At 30.7% G+C, this 18,858-nt stretch overlaps 1 protein-coding gene across 1 annotated transcript in view; it reads right to left on the bottom strand.

Annotated features, from left to right (window-relative positions):
• Positions 1-18,136: 18,136 nt before the first annotated feature.
• Positions 18,137-18,858, bottom strand: part of LOC129229407 (cell adhesion molecule DSCAM-like) — a 92,957-nt gene continuing 92,235 nt past the window's right edge. The window contains exon 15 of the mRNA XM_054863712.1: positions 18,137-18,669. Within this exon, the coding sequence (XP_054719687.1) occupies positions 18,589-18,669 (81 nt within the window). The 3' untranslated portion in view covers positions 18,137-18,588. The remainder of the gene's footprint in view (positions 18,670-18,858) is intronic.

Here is an 18,858-nt window from a genome sequence, read left to right on the forward strand (position 1 = left end):
GGGGCTTGAGCCCCTTCTTAGAAATTAGAACTGCCTTGCTTTTATTACTTTTTTCTTTGCAAAAATGTAAAAACATTTCTTCTCCAGCCATTAATAAATAAGTTATTAAAACTGTCAAGTTTTAATGACTCTAATCTGTCCTGAAGTCAGTTTCCACGGGGAAAATATCTGAGTCCCCCTTACAATTTTGCATATGGGCACCCTTTCTTTTACTCTTCAATAAGTATAGTTTATGTTTGCTCTTCTGATTTTTAAACGTTATAGTAATCATGAAAATACTTGAAGGTTTCGCTAACGATAGCTTTTACGATTACAAGGCCTGTTATTGAAAAATCCAACTAGAACAAGTCCTACAGGTCCTCAAATGGTAAAAATATTTCTGCTAATGGCTGAAACTCCAAGGTTTGACTAAAGTGGGGCCCCAAAAACGTGTTTGGCCTTGGGCTCCGATATCTTAATCGGACCCTATCCGTGCATAAAATGTGCTGAGGTTTATGAGTTATTCTTCACGTTTCCCTATCACAAGTTTAAGCCACTCTTTTGACTGACCTTCACATTGGGCAGAATATTTTTACGAAAATTGGTCATCAATTGACAAATTCTTAAAAAATTAATGGAAAACAAAACAAAAAAAAAGGTCTTGCTACAAAAAGTGCTGTTAATTAAAAAAAAAAAAAAAAAAAACTTGCAAATTTCCATACTTTATAGCAACACTTACGGTTTACGGTCTTTAAAAATTTTGAAACAAAATAAATGTTGATGCGATGCATAAAAAGGTGGAAATTGTGTTCCTAGAATTAGGGCCCCGATCAAGGCTTCTAAGGGTCCGATTCAGGTGTCACGACTTTGGCGTTCTTTTTATTACCGAGCATAATCGGCTATAGATTTGGCGATAAAATGTATAACAGCTGCTAATTCCTTATGGCAACCCTAGAGAGATTACTTTTTTTTCACCAAAGATCCACGTGCCAGGTTCACTGTGATAGCCTGAAGCACACAAAGCACTTGTTTTTAAGTGATTAATCACTTATAAAGCAAAAGCGAAACCGTGGTTTGTTGACAACTGAAATAGTATTTTGAAGTTTGTAGATATTCGAACTTAAAGCCTTCTGATCAGGGGGGCTCCGAACCTTATTAATTTTTGGGAGAGAGAAAGTTCATAATTTACTGAAACAAACTTTGGATTTTGAAGAAAGATGAAATAAGAGCAGTACTTTGCAGACACATCTACAGCTCTGAAAAGAGGCATTAGCAGCCGTTTAGGGGTGGGAGGTTGGAGCCAGGGGGTGGGGGAGTCAATTTACTCTACCCCGGTGTTGAAAAATTGATGGTTTTACATATAAATAGGTGTAATTTTTGATGCTTTCCAGTAAAAATTGCATTGAGTGGCTTGGAGGAGCCCGAAAAATCCAAATGACGGGCCTGGGCCTTAGACGTTGTTACCAGGGCTGCGGAGTCGGAAGGAAAATGGCCGACTCCGACTCTGGATTTTGAAACGCCCGACTCCGACTCCAGATTTTTTTTTTTTAATTGTACTTTTTCAATTCCCCCTCTCCCTTTAGGGGAAGGGGAAAAACCTATAAACAGAGATTTAAATATTAATTCTTTTTTTTTATGAAAATTTCGCATTTTGTTTATTATTGTAAACCCAAAACGCATAAAATGTTAGAAATTCAATTTAAAAATCAAATGTTCCAATAGTTACGAGATTAAAAGTGAGATGACTTAAAAATCCCTTTAAAAAATTGAAGGATTAACTGTAATTTGCCCCTCTCCCCCTTTAATGTTTAACAAATAGATATTGATCAAATCGTGTGCTTTCAATTTTTGAAAGCTGTAACTTGAGAGAAAAATGCTTTTGTTCAAAGTCCAAGTTCTTGAGAGGGGGTGGTTTGACCCGGGCGACACCCGTCTGGTAGGTGACACCCAAAGGTAATTTCAGAGTTTATAAAAAATATAAATATTTTTAATTCTGAAAATTTTCCCGAATATATTTTAAATTATATTTCATCAATAAAATTTCAACAAAAATAGGGCACATATACGTTAAGAGCTAATTTTACACAAAATGTGGCGGTATACAAATTTGTACGAATAGCTTTTACTATATCTATATTTCTTTTCGCTAAATTTTTAATTTAAATTTTATTGGCTGCTTTAGGAAGATGTCTTATGAAGATTTTAAGATTAACTGCAATTATTGGGTGTTGTAATCAAGAAATTATTTACACTTATTTTGTTTCATACTTTTAGTGAGAACCAAGCTTATAGAAATAGTTTTAATAAAGAAAAAAAAAAACAGATTATTTCATCGAATCTTTTGGATTTGTGCTTTCCCGCCAGACCTTATTTGAATTTGCCGATCTTCCTTAAAAGTTTCCACCTGGTCTATACGGGCCTCGACTAACTAAATTGTTACGTTCCTTTTACTATTTTATAACTGAGATCGAACAAAACACTATATTTCTATTTTTATTTCCAAGTGATTACTTAAAATGTTGGGCAATAAAACCGTTTGCTGACAGATGCTATTAGTTAATTCAAAAAGCAAGCAAACTGAGGGACGGCTACAGAAAGTTCGGTAAGCACTCAAGCTAGCTGATTGCCATAATGGCAGTTATTTTCTTATTAGTAGCTTTTTATACATGTTTTGTTGCCTAACATTTCAATTGGTAATCAGTTTTTACAAAATGCAAGGAGAGTCAGTGAAAATGAAAGAAAAAAAATCCCGGAGTCGGAGTCGGAGTCGGCATGCTTTCTAACGACTCCGACTCCACAGCCCTGAAGAAAGATAAAGAAAGAAAGGAAAGGAAAAAAGAAGCAATATTGCAACAGTGTCTTCAAAATAACTGACTCGTTAAACAAAATTTACTTTAAAAAAAAAAAAAAAAAAAATCACGGTGAGTTTCCATTGTGACGATGGGGGGGGGGGAGGTGCTTTCCCCTCCTCTGTTTTGCTGTCTGAATTTCCACATTTTCTTTGAATCTTGATTTAAAAACACCCAGGTGAATTATTTAAAACATATCCATCATTAAATAAATACAATGTCGAAAAAAAAATACAATTAGTACAAAATATTTTATGAGAAAATATACTTGGAAAGTGATAATTCAAGTGGATCCAAGCTGTTGTATATTCAAATCTTATCCTTCTGTAGCCTAAGATGAAACGGATCAATAAAATAAAGAGATTAACGGGTATACACATCGATTGCAATAACCGAGTACTTTGTTGTAACGTACAAGAACCAGAGACACATTAAAAAAGTTTTCTTGCGAAGCAAAGAATCAAGTCCAATCAGACGTGCCAGCTGTTCCGATTCATCCTCACAAACTGACCATACAAAATGCCAGATGCTGTGACTACTGAATCATCGGTGGGAGTATACCTTGATGATTTTTTTAGTTTCTTTTCCCCATTGATGCGACAGAGACTAACGTTGAAAGAAAAATATTTTGCTGAGATTGTCAAGCTCCATGTAGAGCGCATGTTTTATTTTTGACCCCCCCCCCCCCCCACAAATACAAAATTACACACAAAACTTGAATGGAATAAATTTATTAATACTGTTGGCTGCTTTAATAATATAGTACATTCGTTTTTCTTGATATTTTTACACTATCATTCACACATTTTCTTATATTTTTTACATGAAAAACTTCGAAGATTTCTTGAAAACATTTGTTCGTTCTACAAAGGTTCTTAGAAATGACATTCATTATTCAGCGCAGAAAGTGGGTATTTACTAAAGTTTTTCTTCACATTTTTGTCACTTCATTTTTAAAAAGAATGTATTAGCTTCTTTGCAGACGGAAAACTTGAGCAAGGAAATGCAAGTTTAGTTGAAAAGCACCTACTTTTAGGATACTCAACGTTGGAAGTAGGAGTAATATAAAATAATTACATACAAATGGAAAATGCATCAGTGATTCATATTCTAAGTAGTGATTCGGTTTAGAAAATCAATTACGTAATTGCCCAATCCATTGGCGCGGGTGCGACATTTTTACGCATATATTTACACTTATTTCCGAAATTGTAAACTTTGGCTTTTAATTCCCGTATAGAGTAAGTTGGAGTACTATCCTTCGACAGGTAAAAAGCACAAGTAACTATATTTTACGATTTCAGCAGCAGAGTGCGTGTGTGTAGACTTTTTAAAGAGTATCCTCATATATATAATAGCCAAAACCACTGATCGAGTAACGCTCTGACGTCACCAATAATGAAACTCGCGCCATGGCATGCATGACGGAATTATTTCCTTGTTGAAGCACCAAAAATTCAGTAACTTATTTATAATTTGATAATATTTTTTGGTAATGTTTGACACGCAGGAAAATGCTTCATTTTGGTAAGGCTGAACTGGATCCGGTACCTTAACTGTTTTACTAGAAAGACTCATTTTAGGAGAATGAAGAAACGAAAAGGTGGTCAGCAATTAACGCTATCTACTGGAGTTTAGGGTTAATCCATTGGAGTTAGGGTTAAAATTTCAACCATCAAAATATCACCAAACAGGCAATAGCTTCGTTTAAATGTAGAAGCAATGTTCCCAAGTCATACCTTGACGGGCGGTTTTCTAGTTTGTGCATAAAGAATTTCATACATTACTACAGCCATTTTCAGCAAATTTTTAGAAGTAATTACAGTTTTATAGCAAACTGAAAGGTAAGAGTGACACTATTTAACCAGCAGTTTAAAACCTTTAATATCTTAATTTTCTTACATTTTCATTTTGCTAGAATAGAATTGGTTTTGATTTTTCATCTCGATGCTCATACTATGATTTTTATTGATTTGAAATTTCAAATACTTTTTCCATATCATAACAATTTGGGTGATGTTACCTCAAGTGAGACTTTTCGTAACGGAGATGGAAAGGTGGCGTGGAAATCCATTAGTTTATAAGGGAGACTACAAACTTTACTGATCTTTTTCTCATCTATGTGTAAGCACACCCGTACCGCTTGGTCTTCGTTAAAATCGAATCATGTAGCCTCTAAATCGAAATTAAAACTCGAAAAGAAGTTAAAATCGTGTACTCATTCTTGTAGTCGATTCTGTTGGTCAAATGCTTCCTTTCCAGGCCGGTACAGAATGTCTCAAACTGGAATAAATTCAGGTAATCGCAAATCTTGATTCAATCTCATTCAAATCAGTTTCTTTGTGCAATTCTTCAATGTATAATTCTTAAGTATTGTGTGAATAATTCCTGAAGTCGAATCTTATATAAATACAATACAGAGGCATTTAACCTGACTGAGTAGGGCAAATTGCCCGCTGTCAAGTTAATATGCCCCAAAGCTGCAGTTTTAGTTTTTTTCTGTAAAAAATTTAATTCGTAGTTTTTGGTCAGGATAGATTTTACACAGCATTTGGACGTACATTAAAAGGGGCAGGAGTTATTCTCTTTTATTTGTTGTTAACATAAAGGTTTTTTAAAAAAGTTTCTGCTTAGATGGGGCGTGATACCCCGACTTTTTCTATTGGTATTATGTATTATTATATGAAGAATCAACTTTATAAAAAATATTCTTGCGTTTATAAAATTATGATTTGTACGTGTTACGGGTGTAATAACGCAACACGTATTAATCATTATTTTTTAAGTACAAATATTTTTTATTAGAAAGGGGATACTTAATACTAGCATACGTAATCGTTCCTAATATTAAAATACATCGCAATTAAGAGCCAAAATTTAAAATGTTTGAGAATGAAGTGTACATACATGTATATGCGTAAAAATGACACATGCGTGCAAATACGTTGAGCATAATATACATCTTTTTGCGCACGAACGAGTCTTAAAAAGTTTTAAAATAAAAATGTTCGATATTTTTTCAGTTTTGGTCGAGTCTTTCATCACATTGAATGATAATTTTGATGTCGATTTTTTTTAATGTTTTCGTAGAGACAAAAAAAAAAAAAAAATCCTATTTCTTAAATAATCAAAATTTATTATTAGAATACAAAATCCTGTAACACGCTTAAGCTTCTCATCTTCCCGATAGTATTTTTAAGGAGAATAAAAACTACAGAAATCATATCAGCAAAACATTTTTTAAACTGAAGTATTTAATTCTATATTTTCTCATTTTTAAGAGGAATAAATCACTAGTGTATTTAGAATCAGAAAAACTAATCTCTTTAAGGATTAAGCAGTTACAACTTGCATAATTCCAAGTTTAAAAATTTTTATTTATCCATTGCATTTTCCTAAATTAAAGAAGTTAAAACTTGTTTAATGTTTTACGTTATTCACAATACGCTAGAAAGAGTTGGATTCAAATACGTTAAATTGTGATGTTTAACTGATAAAGGTTAAAAATTATAAGTAAAAAACTTATTAAAAAATAGAGTTAAACAATTACAATAAATACCATCTGTATTTGTACATTAATCTTTCATGATTCATTGTAAAACAATAAAAACATCGAAATCATTGCACAATTTTCTTTTCTTTTAATGAATGATCTTAGAAGCAAAAGTCATTTTATGATACTTACACGTTTTACATCAATTCGTTTGTTTTAAAACATCGAAATTAAATCAAATCTTGAAAGTTCTGTTTATAATCTAAAATAATAAAATATTAATTATAACAATAGAAGCCTAGAAATCCGCATTCAAAATAAGAAGATTACAATTATTACAACAGTGCCTTTTTTAAGTTTGACAAAATGTTACAATATGACTTTTAAAATAAATAAATAAAATATTAACACCATTTTGATTTTTTTTTGCTCGGAGTATGATTCCTATTAATGACAATGAATGTGACACAAAAATTTTAATATTTATGCTTAGAAGGTAAACTGAAAATATTTATAGTAAATTAAATTGTCATTTTTAACCAAAACAAAATAATTCGTAAAAAATAAATAAATAAATAAATTAAAAGAAAAAAAAAGGATCTCCTGAACGTAAAATTAAGAATTATTTTCAGCTCTGCATGAAGTTTTTAATACTGAACTACATAGTAAAACTTCAAGTCTACATAATGACAGGGTTCGTGATTTTTTTCATTAAAAAAAACATAAAAAGTCGGATTTTTTAAAATTTATATCTTTTTTTTTTAATTTAAACCTTTTTTTAATTTAAATTGGATTTTTTTAAATTAAATCAGATCTTTTTAAATCTTCAAAAATTTGTCGATATTAGTTACTTTACATTTGTAAACATAATATATTTCATACAATAGATGAATCCATTCAGCTTACTTTTAAAATTAAGATAAGTTCTCTAACTATTCAATAAATTTTTAAGCTTTATATATACGTTATAATGATTAGATAAGATGTGATTTTGTTTTATGCTTTGCCTAAAGATAAGGTTAACATCATCATGTACGTTTTTAGTGTAAAATAACATGTTGAACAATTACTTTCCTTAACTATATTAGTCATGGTGTATGAAAAACCGCAAATTTTTATTTTGTTCCAAACGGTAATTTTGAAGTAAAAGTGATATTGCAAGTTGAGTGAAAATCTGTTACACACACAAAAAGAGGGGGCTATGTAGTTTTGTCTGTTGAAGTTAAGATAGTATAATACAGTGTAGTTAAATTTAGAGCAATACATTTTTAAAATGCAAAATTAATTTATAAAAGTAAAATCAACTGATTTTAATTAATGATTTTGTTAAAAAAATCACTTGATTCAAATCAATGATTTTGTAAAAGAAAACACTTGATTTAAATCATGATTTTAATCACAATTTAAATCAAGTTGATTTAAATCAACGAAACCTGCATAGTGATAGAGTTTTTGATAGCTGTTTATTTTCAGCGTATTTACTTAATTTCTGTTATGTTTCCTTTTTTATGTGTTTTAGTACCATATCATTAAAATAAGTAGGAAGAAAAAAATGTAAGTTGCAAAAAATAAATAAATAAATAAATAAAATGTGTGTTGGGGGAAAATGTATGCATATATTTATTGCTTACACAACTATCAATTAATTCGTACAATGTTTTGAAATTAAATTTTCCAGTTTTAATTAGTCACACCCATTCTCATTTTGAAAAATAAAGCTATCTTAGACATTAGTTTTGAAATTAAAATTTGTTTTCAGTTCAATTTCTACAATTCATTTGGTTTCTGAGTACTTTAAAGTACGTCAACGATAAGTAAACGCAATTTTAAAATCCTTGACTTAAAATCATAGCTTCCAAAAGAGTGAAAGTACGAGCCGTAATTTTGAGGGTGAATAAATTCTGCAAATGCTGCATAAAAAATCGATTTCGTTAACAACCTTAATTGTTAGAGTTTTAACCTTAATTTTTGTTAGAAGAATTGTGTTTATGTCATGGTTACAACAAAGTGATTCCATCGAATTTTTTTAGGCTCTACTGCTAAAACAATATGAATAAAGAAGCGGTCTTACAGATAATATTAGTTGAAGTTTTGACATAAATCGAAGAAATATCTAAACTAATTGATACTTTTAGAGGTAAATTTTACACAAAATCATTTCTTTTGCATTCAACATAGCACATAGTTCACACAATAAGGCAATATCACAACTGATATTAATCTCCCTAAAAGTTGATACTCAAAGTGTCAACAAGAAATAGCCAAAGGAGCATAATTTATTTCCAAGGTATGTGGGTTCTTGCAGCAGTTGCTGGAGCGAAACAGCAGTTCATGTTCTTATTCCATAAAGCTGCATTTCATTAATATACAGTGAAATTCCGCTACAACGAATACCAATTCAACGAAATATTGGTTTGAACTTGATAAATTTTTCTGCCCCAGTTTAACTGCCATTACATTTCTTGAATTATATTATGACGAATGCATCGTTACAACGAAAAAAATTTGCTGCCCCTTGAAGTTTGTTGTAACACGATTTCACTGTATTTCGATTGAATTGCCCTTTGTTATTAATTGAAGATACTTGGGAGTATGTGAAATTACAATTTGTTTAGGCACAGGTGTTTATTTGTTTATTTTTTTTTTATATTTTAAACAGCACCAAGTATATATTCCCAAAATGTAACCGATACAAATTCATTTAATTTTTGCTGTTTTAGCTTTGGTTTATAAAATGCATTGCATGTTGTCACACTTATAATTTAAAATTATCTGAGTGATTTTTTAAGTAGACATGTATTATTGACAATAATTGTTAAATAGTGTCAGATTATTAGATGGAAATAGGATGGGGGATTACCCATGTCAATTTTCAATAAACAAAAGTAGAAACTGTATTACGTTTAAAGAATCAATAACTTGCGACCAATAACCAAATATGACATCATGATTCACTTATTATATTACGAAAGAAATAAAATGTTTTAGAGTAAATCATTTAGTTAAAGCATATATCTTTTAGCAATATCCTCTTTCAAAGCACTTATGCACAAAATTATTTCAGTGAAGGTGCATATGACTATAATGCTTTTTAAGAAACAAAATAGCTTTAAATTATGCATCCAAGTAGGTAGTATTCTTTTTTTTAATTGCTGAATCGATTCCAATGATGCAACATTAACCACAATATTAAGTGTGAGAAAGGTCCAAAAAATGTAAATAAAGTAATTTGTTGAAGTTTTGCTAGAGCCCAGATGTGTAGATTTCGTCTTTCCCCCTTTTCTTTTTTTCTTTCCTTCTTCCTTTTTTTTTTTTTTTTGGAAGTTACACTTATTTTGGCGCAACGAAGATAAAATTTGGACATAAAACATACAAATTGGAGAAAAATTGAAAGTAACAATATAAATTGATGATCATTTAACTCGCTAAACTTGGCGTCAAAAATGAAATATCGGAACCAGTTTCACTTTGTCTAACTTATAATGTAACCTCATTTTTTGTTCCGATATTTTTTCATTGTAGTAAAGTGGAATAAATCGATAAGAAGATTTAAAGGAAAAAAAAAGAAGAAGAAAGGAAAAAAAGAAAAGAAATGTGTTACTGTCTAAATAGGTTGCTGAAATTCTCCTAACTAAACTTTCGGAAAATCTTGTACTCGAGATATGTAATCCAGATAGTTTTAAACAAATAAATAAATAGAACAAAGATCATCAGAAAATATATGAATTTTCAATTTTTATTCAGCAATAAATTAATTTTCTTTGAAATGTATTCATTTTTTTCCGTTATTGATCTTTTTTCCCTTATTAATTGTTGCACACATATTTTTTGCACTTTTTTGTTGTAGTTTGGACTTTTGGAAGCATGTTATTATTATTATTTTTTAATCTGGGCTCTACATCATATAAACACGTAGTTGCAGTTAATTAGAAAAAAAAATTCAAGTTATTTACTGCGAATAATTTTTGTTGATTGTTGAATTTTTCGCTTTCTTCCGCTCTTCCAAGAGAGATAGCAAATCAAGGAAGTGAATAATATCAAACAAAGAGTCAAATAAATTCAACTGTTTCACACTGAAAAGAATCGGTACGATAGATAAATAAAAAACATTGTTGTTGATAACATTAATTACTGAAAATGTAAAAAACCTTCTGGTAAATGTTTCTTCTTCCAGAATAATATGTTAGTGAGCAACTTGGATTCTTTTCAATATCTTTTGCGTTTTTCATTATTTTAATATTTTTACACGCGTTTTAATGATAAAAGATTTTTTTTTTTTTGAAACATCAACATTATATAATAAAAACAAAGTGCATTCTCAGTACAAACGGAAATATTCAAAGTAGAACTAAACAGAGGGATCAATATATTTTTAAAACGTTCATGAAACGCTAAACAAAATTATATTTTCGACTTTATATGTACACACTGCTAGGTAAGAAAGTTGAAATTTATTACACGTCGCCAATCAATTTGCATAAATGAAAAATATTTACAGCAAAACTATAAAATCAGCCATGCTTTATATGAAAGTTAATTTTTAATTATATACAAAGAAAAAAAAAAGAAAGTTTTGAAAATACATGAAGTCATATTTTTCTTAACTTAAGTGCTTTAAAATGATTACTTCAACAATAAAACTTTTGTTAGAAAAATTATGTTACATCGGAAGAGAAGATTTATTAGGAATTTTTTACAAGTTGTAAAACATGAGGAACTTCAGTCCGCTCAAATAATTCCTATAATTAACCCTTTATTGGGTGCAGAAACATTTTTTCCCCGTCAGTGATTGAAGAGATTTGATAGGTATAAGCATTTTGGTTCCCGAAGAAAAGTGAAAAAGTATTTTGCTTTTATTACAACGCAATTCAACTCGCATATTAGCAGAATTAGAACAGTGAGACGAAGGACCTAAACTTACATCTATTAGAACCTTTCAACCACTGACGGGTTATTGTTATGCCAATAAAAAAAAGACCAACCTTTCAGCTTTGCCCGTTTTAAAACATCATGTTTTTAATTTTTTGCTTTAAATTACGAAAATTTTCTTTACGTTAGTATAGTGTTTTAAACTTTTGTTTATTTTTTTGAGACGTATGATTTTTCTAAATGTACTTAAAAAAATGAAATTTCACATGAACTATAGATATTTTGATTAATCGTTTTTAAGTGCGCTGCTCCTAAAGTTTCAAATTTTTGAATGTTTGTTATCAGAGAATCGAATACAATCACACAATTAAAGTCAGTGGCATCTTTAGCGGTCATATTTTTATTTAAGAACTTAAGATGTCATATCAATGTGATTCAAAACATCAACATGATTTACTTTGTTTCTGTAAAAGCACTGCAGTGTGAAATTTTTCTTTTGATTTTTAATCAATAGTAAATGTTTAGTATGTAATATTCTGTTAGAAATACTCGGATTCAATCTATATGTGCTAAAAATAGTTTTGGGCAAATTCCAGAAGAATTAGAGAAATATCACAATTTCTTCAAACGGGAAAAACTTAAAACTTCTTCATAGAATGCTAACAAAAGCTTTTCCTTGCTTAATAGAATTAGTTTTGTTTAAAAAACCGAGAGGTTTATTATTCATCTAATAAATACATTTTTAAAACGGAATTTTAGTATTTTTCTTGATCTGTTTAGAAAGAGAAAATTGATGCAGATATTTAACGAAACGCATTTTAAAATGAAACTCAGATATCAATGAATGAGGCACAGTTTTGAAAATTCATCAGAATCTTTCATTTTTTCTCAATCAATTTAGCTTAGAAATTGTTATGTTAGATCCTAAAAATTTTTATTTCCTATGCAAGACGAGACGATCTGAAAGGTTGGCTGAATTATTTTCAATAATTGTGAACATACTGCAACGTCTGCCTAAGGCATTTCCTCACTACAAGCTTATAATTTTCAAGTACAGGCAGGATAGAACTTTATTGACACATATCGACGTATTGCTATATTTTGCATGACTAGAGTTGTGCGTGTGCAAAATGCGCTCCTAAATCAAAGGATAAATGGACAAAAAAAAAAGTCTGAAGGCAAGTAATAATAGAAATAAATTATTTCAAAAGTACTACCAAAAAGAAAGTTTAATATATGAAGTTTTTCGAGTTTTTTTTCTAAATTCAGACAGTTTGGGCATCTGCTTGGAATTGGAAAGTGACGTTAATTTTGAAGCGAATAAATTTTCTACGTCCATCTCTAATACTCTAATTATTATATAATGACCACTTTTTCGTTCGGAGTTTTTTATTTCTAGAAGAAATTAAAACGAAAGGTTTAGATGCGTTGAACTATAGTTGGCAGGAGTTGGATTAACGAATTATGTTCTTCCCGACCAGGAAAATGTTTTACAGCCTGACAGCCTTTTTTATCTGAATCGGAATCCAGCTTACGGTTGTTTTCTGTTCGAATTCAGAATATTTTGCTACCTGGAAAATATGGAATAACATATTGGGAATTCTGATAACTACTTGTGTACGCTTTCTTATAATAATGACAAGCAAGTACAAGGCTTCAATTTGTTAATGTAGATCCTATTGCAGAGCAACAGCATACGGTTTCACTCAGGATTCGCCAACATAATATCAGGTAACTGCTTTGCTGTGACTCCGTATTCATGACATCTGGATTTGAATAGAAAATAATATTATTGTTCTGATTTGGTCGGCAAAAGTCCATTTCAAGAACTACGTCATTTTAAAAGCAACGTTTTTTTTTCTTTCTTTTTTGGAACAACGACTAATATCAATAAAAATTACGCAAATAGTGAAATCGGGGTGAACTTATTTTGTTTTGGATCAACTAAGAATAAATTAAAGACACATGTCAATAAATTCAAGAGTGATTCTGAGATAATTTTCCAAAAGAAACTGATAGTATACCTTAAATATAAATCTACTATTGAAATCAGAGTAGATACTCTGATCAGAAAATTTCGTGCCTAGTTTTTTTTTCTCCAAATTTTACGCATTTTTACTACGTTTTGTCTACACTAAACGCGATAAACATTTGTTTATTCTCACTCTTTATTTATTGTCTAGTATGATATGAATTATTACCGAAACTCAAAACTCTGAATCATAATGGATAATAGGAGTAACTATACAAGAGTCACTGAAGAAATAGTTTAGATAATAGGAGAAACTATACAAGAGTCACTGAAGAAATAATTTAGTAAGCGCATAATTATTTGCCATGAAAACAAAATTATAGGCTTGCATGATTTACCTAAGTCTTCAAACCCAGTAAAGACATCAATTATTTGGTTCCATCATCATTGCCATCGAAGATTACTGCTTGGTAACATTGTCCTCTGAAAACTATACTAATCAGCGGGAGTTACGTCACTTGAAAATACTTCCTATGTAATCAAAATCGTTTTAGAGAATTTCGAAACAGATATTCTGCCAAATGTGTTGTTTGTTTATCTATATTAAATTTAATCAGATAAAAGTTTCTCTTTTAAACACGCGAAAGTTTCATATTTTAAATAAAATCGAATCATTCCTTAACTAATGATTTCTATTCAATATTTGATTCAATAACTTGAAAGCCAGCTTAAAGAAACATAAACTCAAAAGTTGTAAGGATAGCAACATTATGAAACACAAGCTTCTCTACGAGAAGGTGTATAAGAGTCTTAAGAATAGGAATGGTCATGTTATGAATGACTAATTTGTTTTCAGCATCAATAAATTGGGATTTGAAATTCGGCAGGAAATCAAACATTGCTGAATTTTTATAGCTGATGCTTACTTGCGAATGTCAATTTTATATTAAAATTATTTCGAATTCAGGAACAAAAGATTTTTTCCCTCTAATGGTGTGCAAGAAACGTATTCTATAATTATGAGTAATAATCTGTCTTCACATGTTTCTAAACATGGTGTTTAAAGATATGATTAGATATTGTTTTCTGGGACACGGCATTGTGATTAAGCAATGGAAAAGATACACATAAAGAAACTTCTCTCATTCATAAGAAAAGTATTTTGCATTCAAATAAGCTGTAAAGTTTTAGCATTTATTAATTACCTAAAATTAAAAGAACACTGAAGTGTATGTAATTAAGAGCAATTTTGCTACTCAGAATTGCTAGATTTCATGGAATGACCCTCAGTATATTAGGGAAAAATAAAACCATACAAAACAGCAAAATCTACGGTACATTTACTGCGCGCATACATATGATTACATTTATTATATGAACCGTTAACGAACAGTAAATTTTGTGGCTTTATAGGGTTCGATGACCTAGGAAATAGCTCGATCGACAATATTTCTTAAAGCTATTTGGCAAAACCTAAACGGAAATGAGACGGCTTCAATTTTTGAGACGCTGACATTGCAAATACATTCACAACTTTCTTTGCATATTTAATATGTCGTATCGTAACAACAGCAGATTTGAGAATCTGATGAGCAGGGATCATTGGATTATGTACAAAGTCAACACATACATCGGTTGATTATGCACTATAACATAGCACACACTCATACACGTTATAGCAAACATAACTCGAAGCATTCGGTAAACTTGTTCAGCAGCATTTCAAAACACATCTTATTATTAAAACCACTAGTCGAAAAAATTTGAAATGATACCCGGGTACTAAGCACATTGCAGACTTATGAAAAAGTATCTAAATTGGTTGTGGGTAGTTCGTTTAAATCCATTTCAAGTCTTTTTCCATCGGGAAAACGTTCTACTACTTTGCGTTAAGTTGATGTTCACCTTCTTTATTGCACATTTGTAAACTTTACGTTTCAATTCTCAGGCCAGCTGTGAATTGCTATCATGTAATAGTTACGCAAACACACACATACACACAACATAGAGAGTTTTAAAGTGGGTTTATCATGTGCAGGCGAGCATTTCATCATGAGACGGCAATGATGTCAACAAAAGATCTAATTGAAAAGTAAACTAGAAAGGAAATGTGAAACATATGCTGAGGTGAACTAGCATGATTGCACAGAGGTATAATACAAACGAGTCGCAGCTTGGAACGATGCCTGTTTTGTGTCAGCTGGAGTTTGGAATGATGTAAACTGTCTACTGGAGCTTAGACTGTTTCTGCTACAATTTGAAAATATGGTTGGCGCGTGTGTTCTGGAGCTTAGACTGTTTCTGCTACAGCTAGAAAAGATGTTAGGCATGTGTTCTGGAGCTTATACTGTTTCTGCTGCCGATTGGAAAGATGGTTGGCACGTGTCTTCTGGAACTTAGACTGTTTCTGCTGGTGCTCGGAAAGATGGTTGGCACGCGTCTTCTGGAGCTTAGACTGTTTCTGCTGCATTTTGAAGATATGGTCTGTAACATGTCTGTCAGAAGAATATTACGTATACATTTTCCTTATTCTTCATATATGATAAACAATGGTAATTTTTTTTATTGTTGATGTACGTTATGCAAATAAATAATGCTCTCCTAAAAGGCAAAAACATTTAAGAAAAGAAAGGGTAGAATATTTCACAATTAAATTTGCCCAAATGATATTTCATGGAAATGAATTTCCCAAAAGAAAACGATTTTAAATGACTGGAATAGCAAATTTGGAGGGTGATCAAAATTATTGGGTAATTTTCTACGAATTTAATTCAGTAAAAAAATTTTAACCATTTAAAATATGCTTCATTCTCTGTTTCTCAAATTTTCAAGTACATTTTGAGCATTGTCATTTTTTCCATACATTGTAAAATTGTGGATAAAGAAAAAAAGAAATTTATCACTTAAATAGCACTGTGTTTAATTATACTCCTATTGTGGATTATATTTCATTAAACACCTCTTTATTTCTCCAGCATATGTTAAAGGGATTAATTCTCGAACTACCTTTAATAAGTCCTACCAGCACCAGCAGAATTTAATCCATTCCACGCACACTCCATTATATTATACATTTGTGGTATGAAATTACGAAAAAAATATTGATGAATACGTTAACATTGATGTTTCTCTGGAGCAAGCTTATGGGAGTTAGACGAGCAATATTTGATAGACATCAAAGCTAGTTCAAACAAATCATACAATTGAAACATTATTGATCCCTAAATGAAGGTTATTCTTGAAGTATATCCACAGATGTTATTTGTAGTTTCCATTTTGTAGCTGTGCGTAAGAGTAAAGTTAATTCTTTCATTGTCCTGTCTGGGAATTAGTTCCTCGTACAGTTTCTACAATTATCACAAGTTCTTTTCGAGAACCAGGACGCTAATTTTTTAATTCAGCACCTAAAGTGGGGCTTAAACCGTTCGCCCCAAAAATTTGAGATTTGAGATAAATCCTGAGCTAGGCCTTCCTCCAATGTCGAATAGGTAATATCACTCGAGACTAGGATCTTTGGCTGTATGGATTTGGCCTTTGTCATGAAGGAATCCGACAGTCTTGAAAATAGTTTGTGTGTTTCCATGAGCTTAACATTGTAAAAAAAAAAAAAAAAAAAAAAAAAAAACTCATATCTTTCTGATATTCGATCTTCAAAAATTTAAAAAAGAAATGACAACTATTAAAATGATGCATACAAGCTTTTGGGGAAATATTGTTTCTTTTCTACATTTATATAAGCTTATTGGATAAAATTTCTTCATTGTTCCATGTAACTGATTTTGTGTGATGGAGCGCATTTCAATCAGGAGCAACTGAAATATTGATTAAACCTTTTTCCAATCGCAATCGGAAATTAAAAACACATCAAAATCAAATCTTATATAATGTGTTAGCAAAATTTATATGACTATGAATATCATTTTTATTATTTAAGTGCAATGCGGCAAAGCTATGTTCGATGTTCCATCCGTCTTCTTTTCTTCTGAAACTGCCAATTTACACTACTTTGAAACAAGGCATTTTGTTTCATTTGTTCATATCTTTTCACTCTTGGAACTATACATTTTTTTAAAATCTCTTCATGAGGTTTTAATTTTAAACTGTTATATAACAAGGTGTCAATTGAAATAATTTAGTGAAATAAAAACATACATAACTGTGTTTTATTTCCACACTATTGCAGTACTTATCAAGCGTTATGTTGAAGAGATAAAACTCTCATCCTTTTTGTATTTGAGGATTAGAAATGATTTCATTTGTAGTAGAAAGAATATTTTTTTTGTGTACTAATTTCTTAGAGACTCATTGCCATTTTAAGAAATTAACTTTTTTCCATAATTAAAAAAATAACTAAATGAAAAATCGAGCTCGGTTCTTTTTCTGTCGGATATTCCTTCTTCACTTACATCAGATTCCAGTACAGCAGTTAGTCAACTTGAACATTCTAACGTTAGACAACAAACTCTAATGTTATCAACACTGGACGATTCAGTTTCCAATCAAGATATTAAGCCTATTTCATAAACTAAAAATCTTTTTTCTAACATTGTCGCCTTTCTAAGATATGTTTAATTAATCATGATTTGATGACTACTTCCACTCATCCATGAAATGAATGATGATACCATCATTCAGAAAATTAAATCATCCAAATCAGAATACTTGGGTTGATTTTGAACACAGAGACAAATCAAATCTATTAATTATACAGGTTCAGAAATTTGAGATCAGAACTCTTCCCCATTTTCTTCAATTGTATTGTCCAAAGATAAAATTTCGCATTTAATTTTTTGCTCATTATTTTTGTGTATGTACATGATTGGGGAAAAATATTTGCACCTTTTTACTACTTAAAAAAAAGTTTACGATTCATTATTCCTAAATTTTTAAAATGTCCATTCACTATATATATATGTATATATTTATTTATATATATACATCAATTTTGATCTTCTATAATATGAGCGAACGCGTTCTAGATAAATTACATACATTTCTTGCTATTCCCTACACATTGATGAAATCATCTTCGGAGTGAACATCCGTCGATGATATGTATCAAAATTTGCCAGCGTACTTATTTTACATTCAAATCATTCAGTCTTGTTTGCTTCTGATAAGAATTAGGAAAACTAAATGAAAGACATATTCGAGAAAGCACTTTGGACCTAAAGAAAAGGAAAATAATTCCAATAGATGTGGACAATTTTCTCAGTTAATTTCTTCAGTTCAGCTCTTTTGGTATTTTTGTACTTTCAAGGATGATCACAAGAGCACGACATCTAAACTCGTAGGTGAAATCTTTGATGTAAATTGATTCCCCCTTCCAAAGCAAATAGCAATCGATTGAGGAACCGAATAAATGAATCGATAAAGAGAGAGCTGCCTCTTTTGATTCGCTGAGAGATACATCAGTAGCCACTCCTTCAGGCTGCCATGTCGTAATGGTGTACCTCGGCTGTTTCTTGAATGGTGAGGCCGGCCATGCGTTTACGATCCATGGTAGCCTACGTAAACAGAAAGAAAGATCAGTTATGACAATCATAATGACACCACAGATTTCAGACAGAGAAGAAAAAGCCTAATATTTCATAAACTTAATAAATAATAACAATAAATAAATGCATGAAAAATATAATACTAAAAAATTTGTAAAATATTAAAGAACTCTTTTTTTTCTCATTCAGTCTTCTTAA

Source organism: Uloborus diversus, chromosome 1 (assembly GCF_026930045.1).
Source record: "Uloborus diversus isolate 005 chromosome 1, Udiv.v.3.1, whole genome shotgun sequence".
Lineage (NCBI taxonomy): Eukaryota > Metazoa > Arthropoda > Arachnida > Araneae > Uloboridae > Uloborus > Uloborus diversus.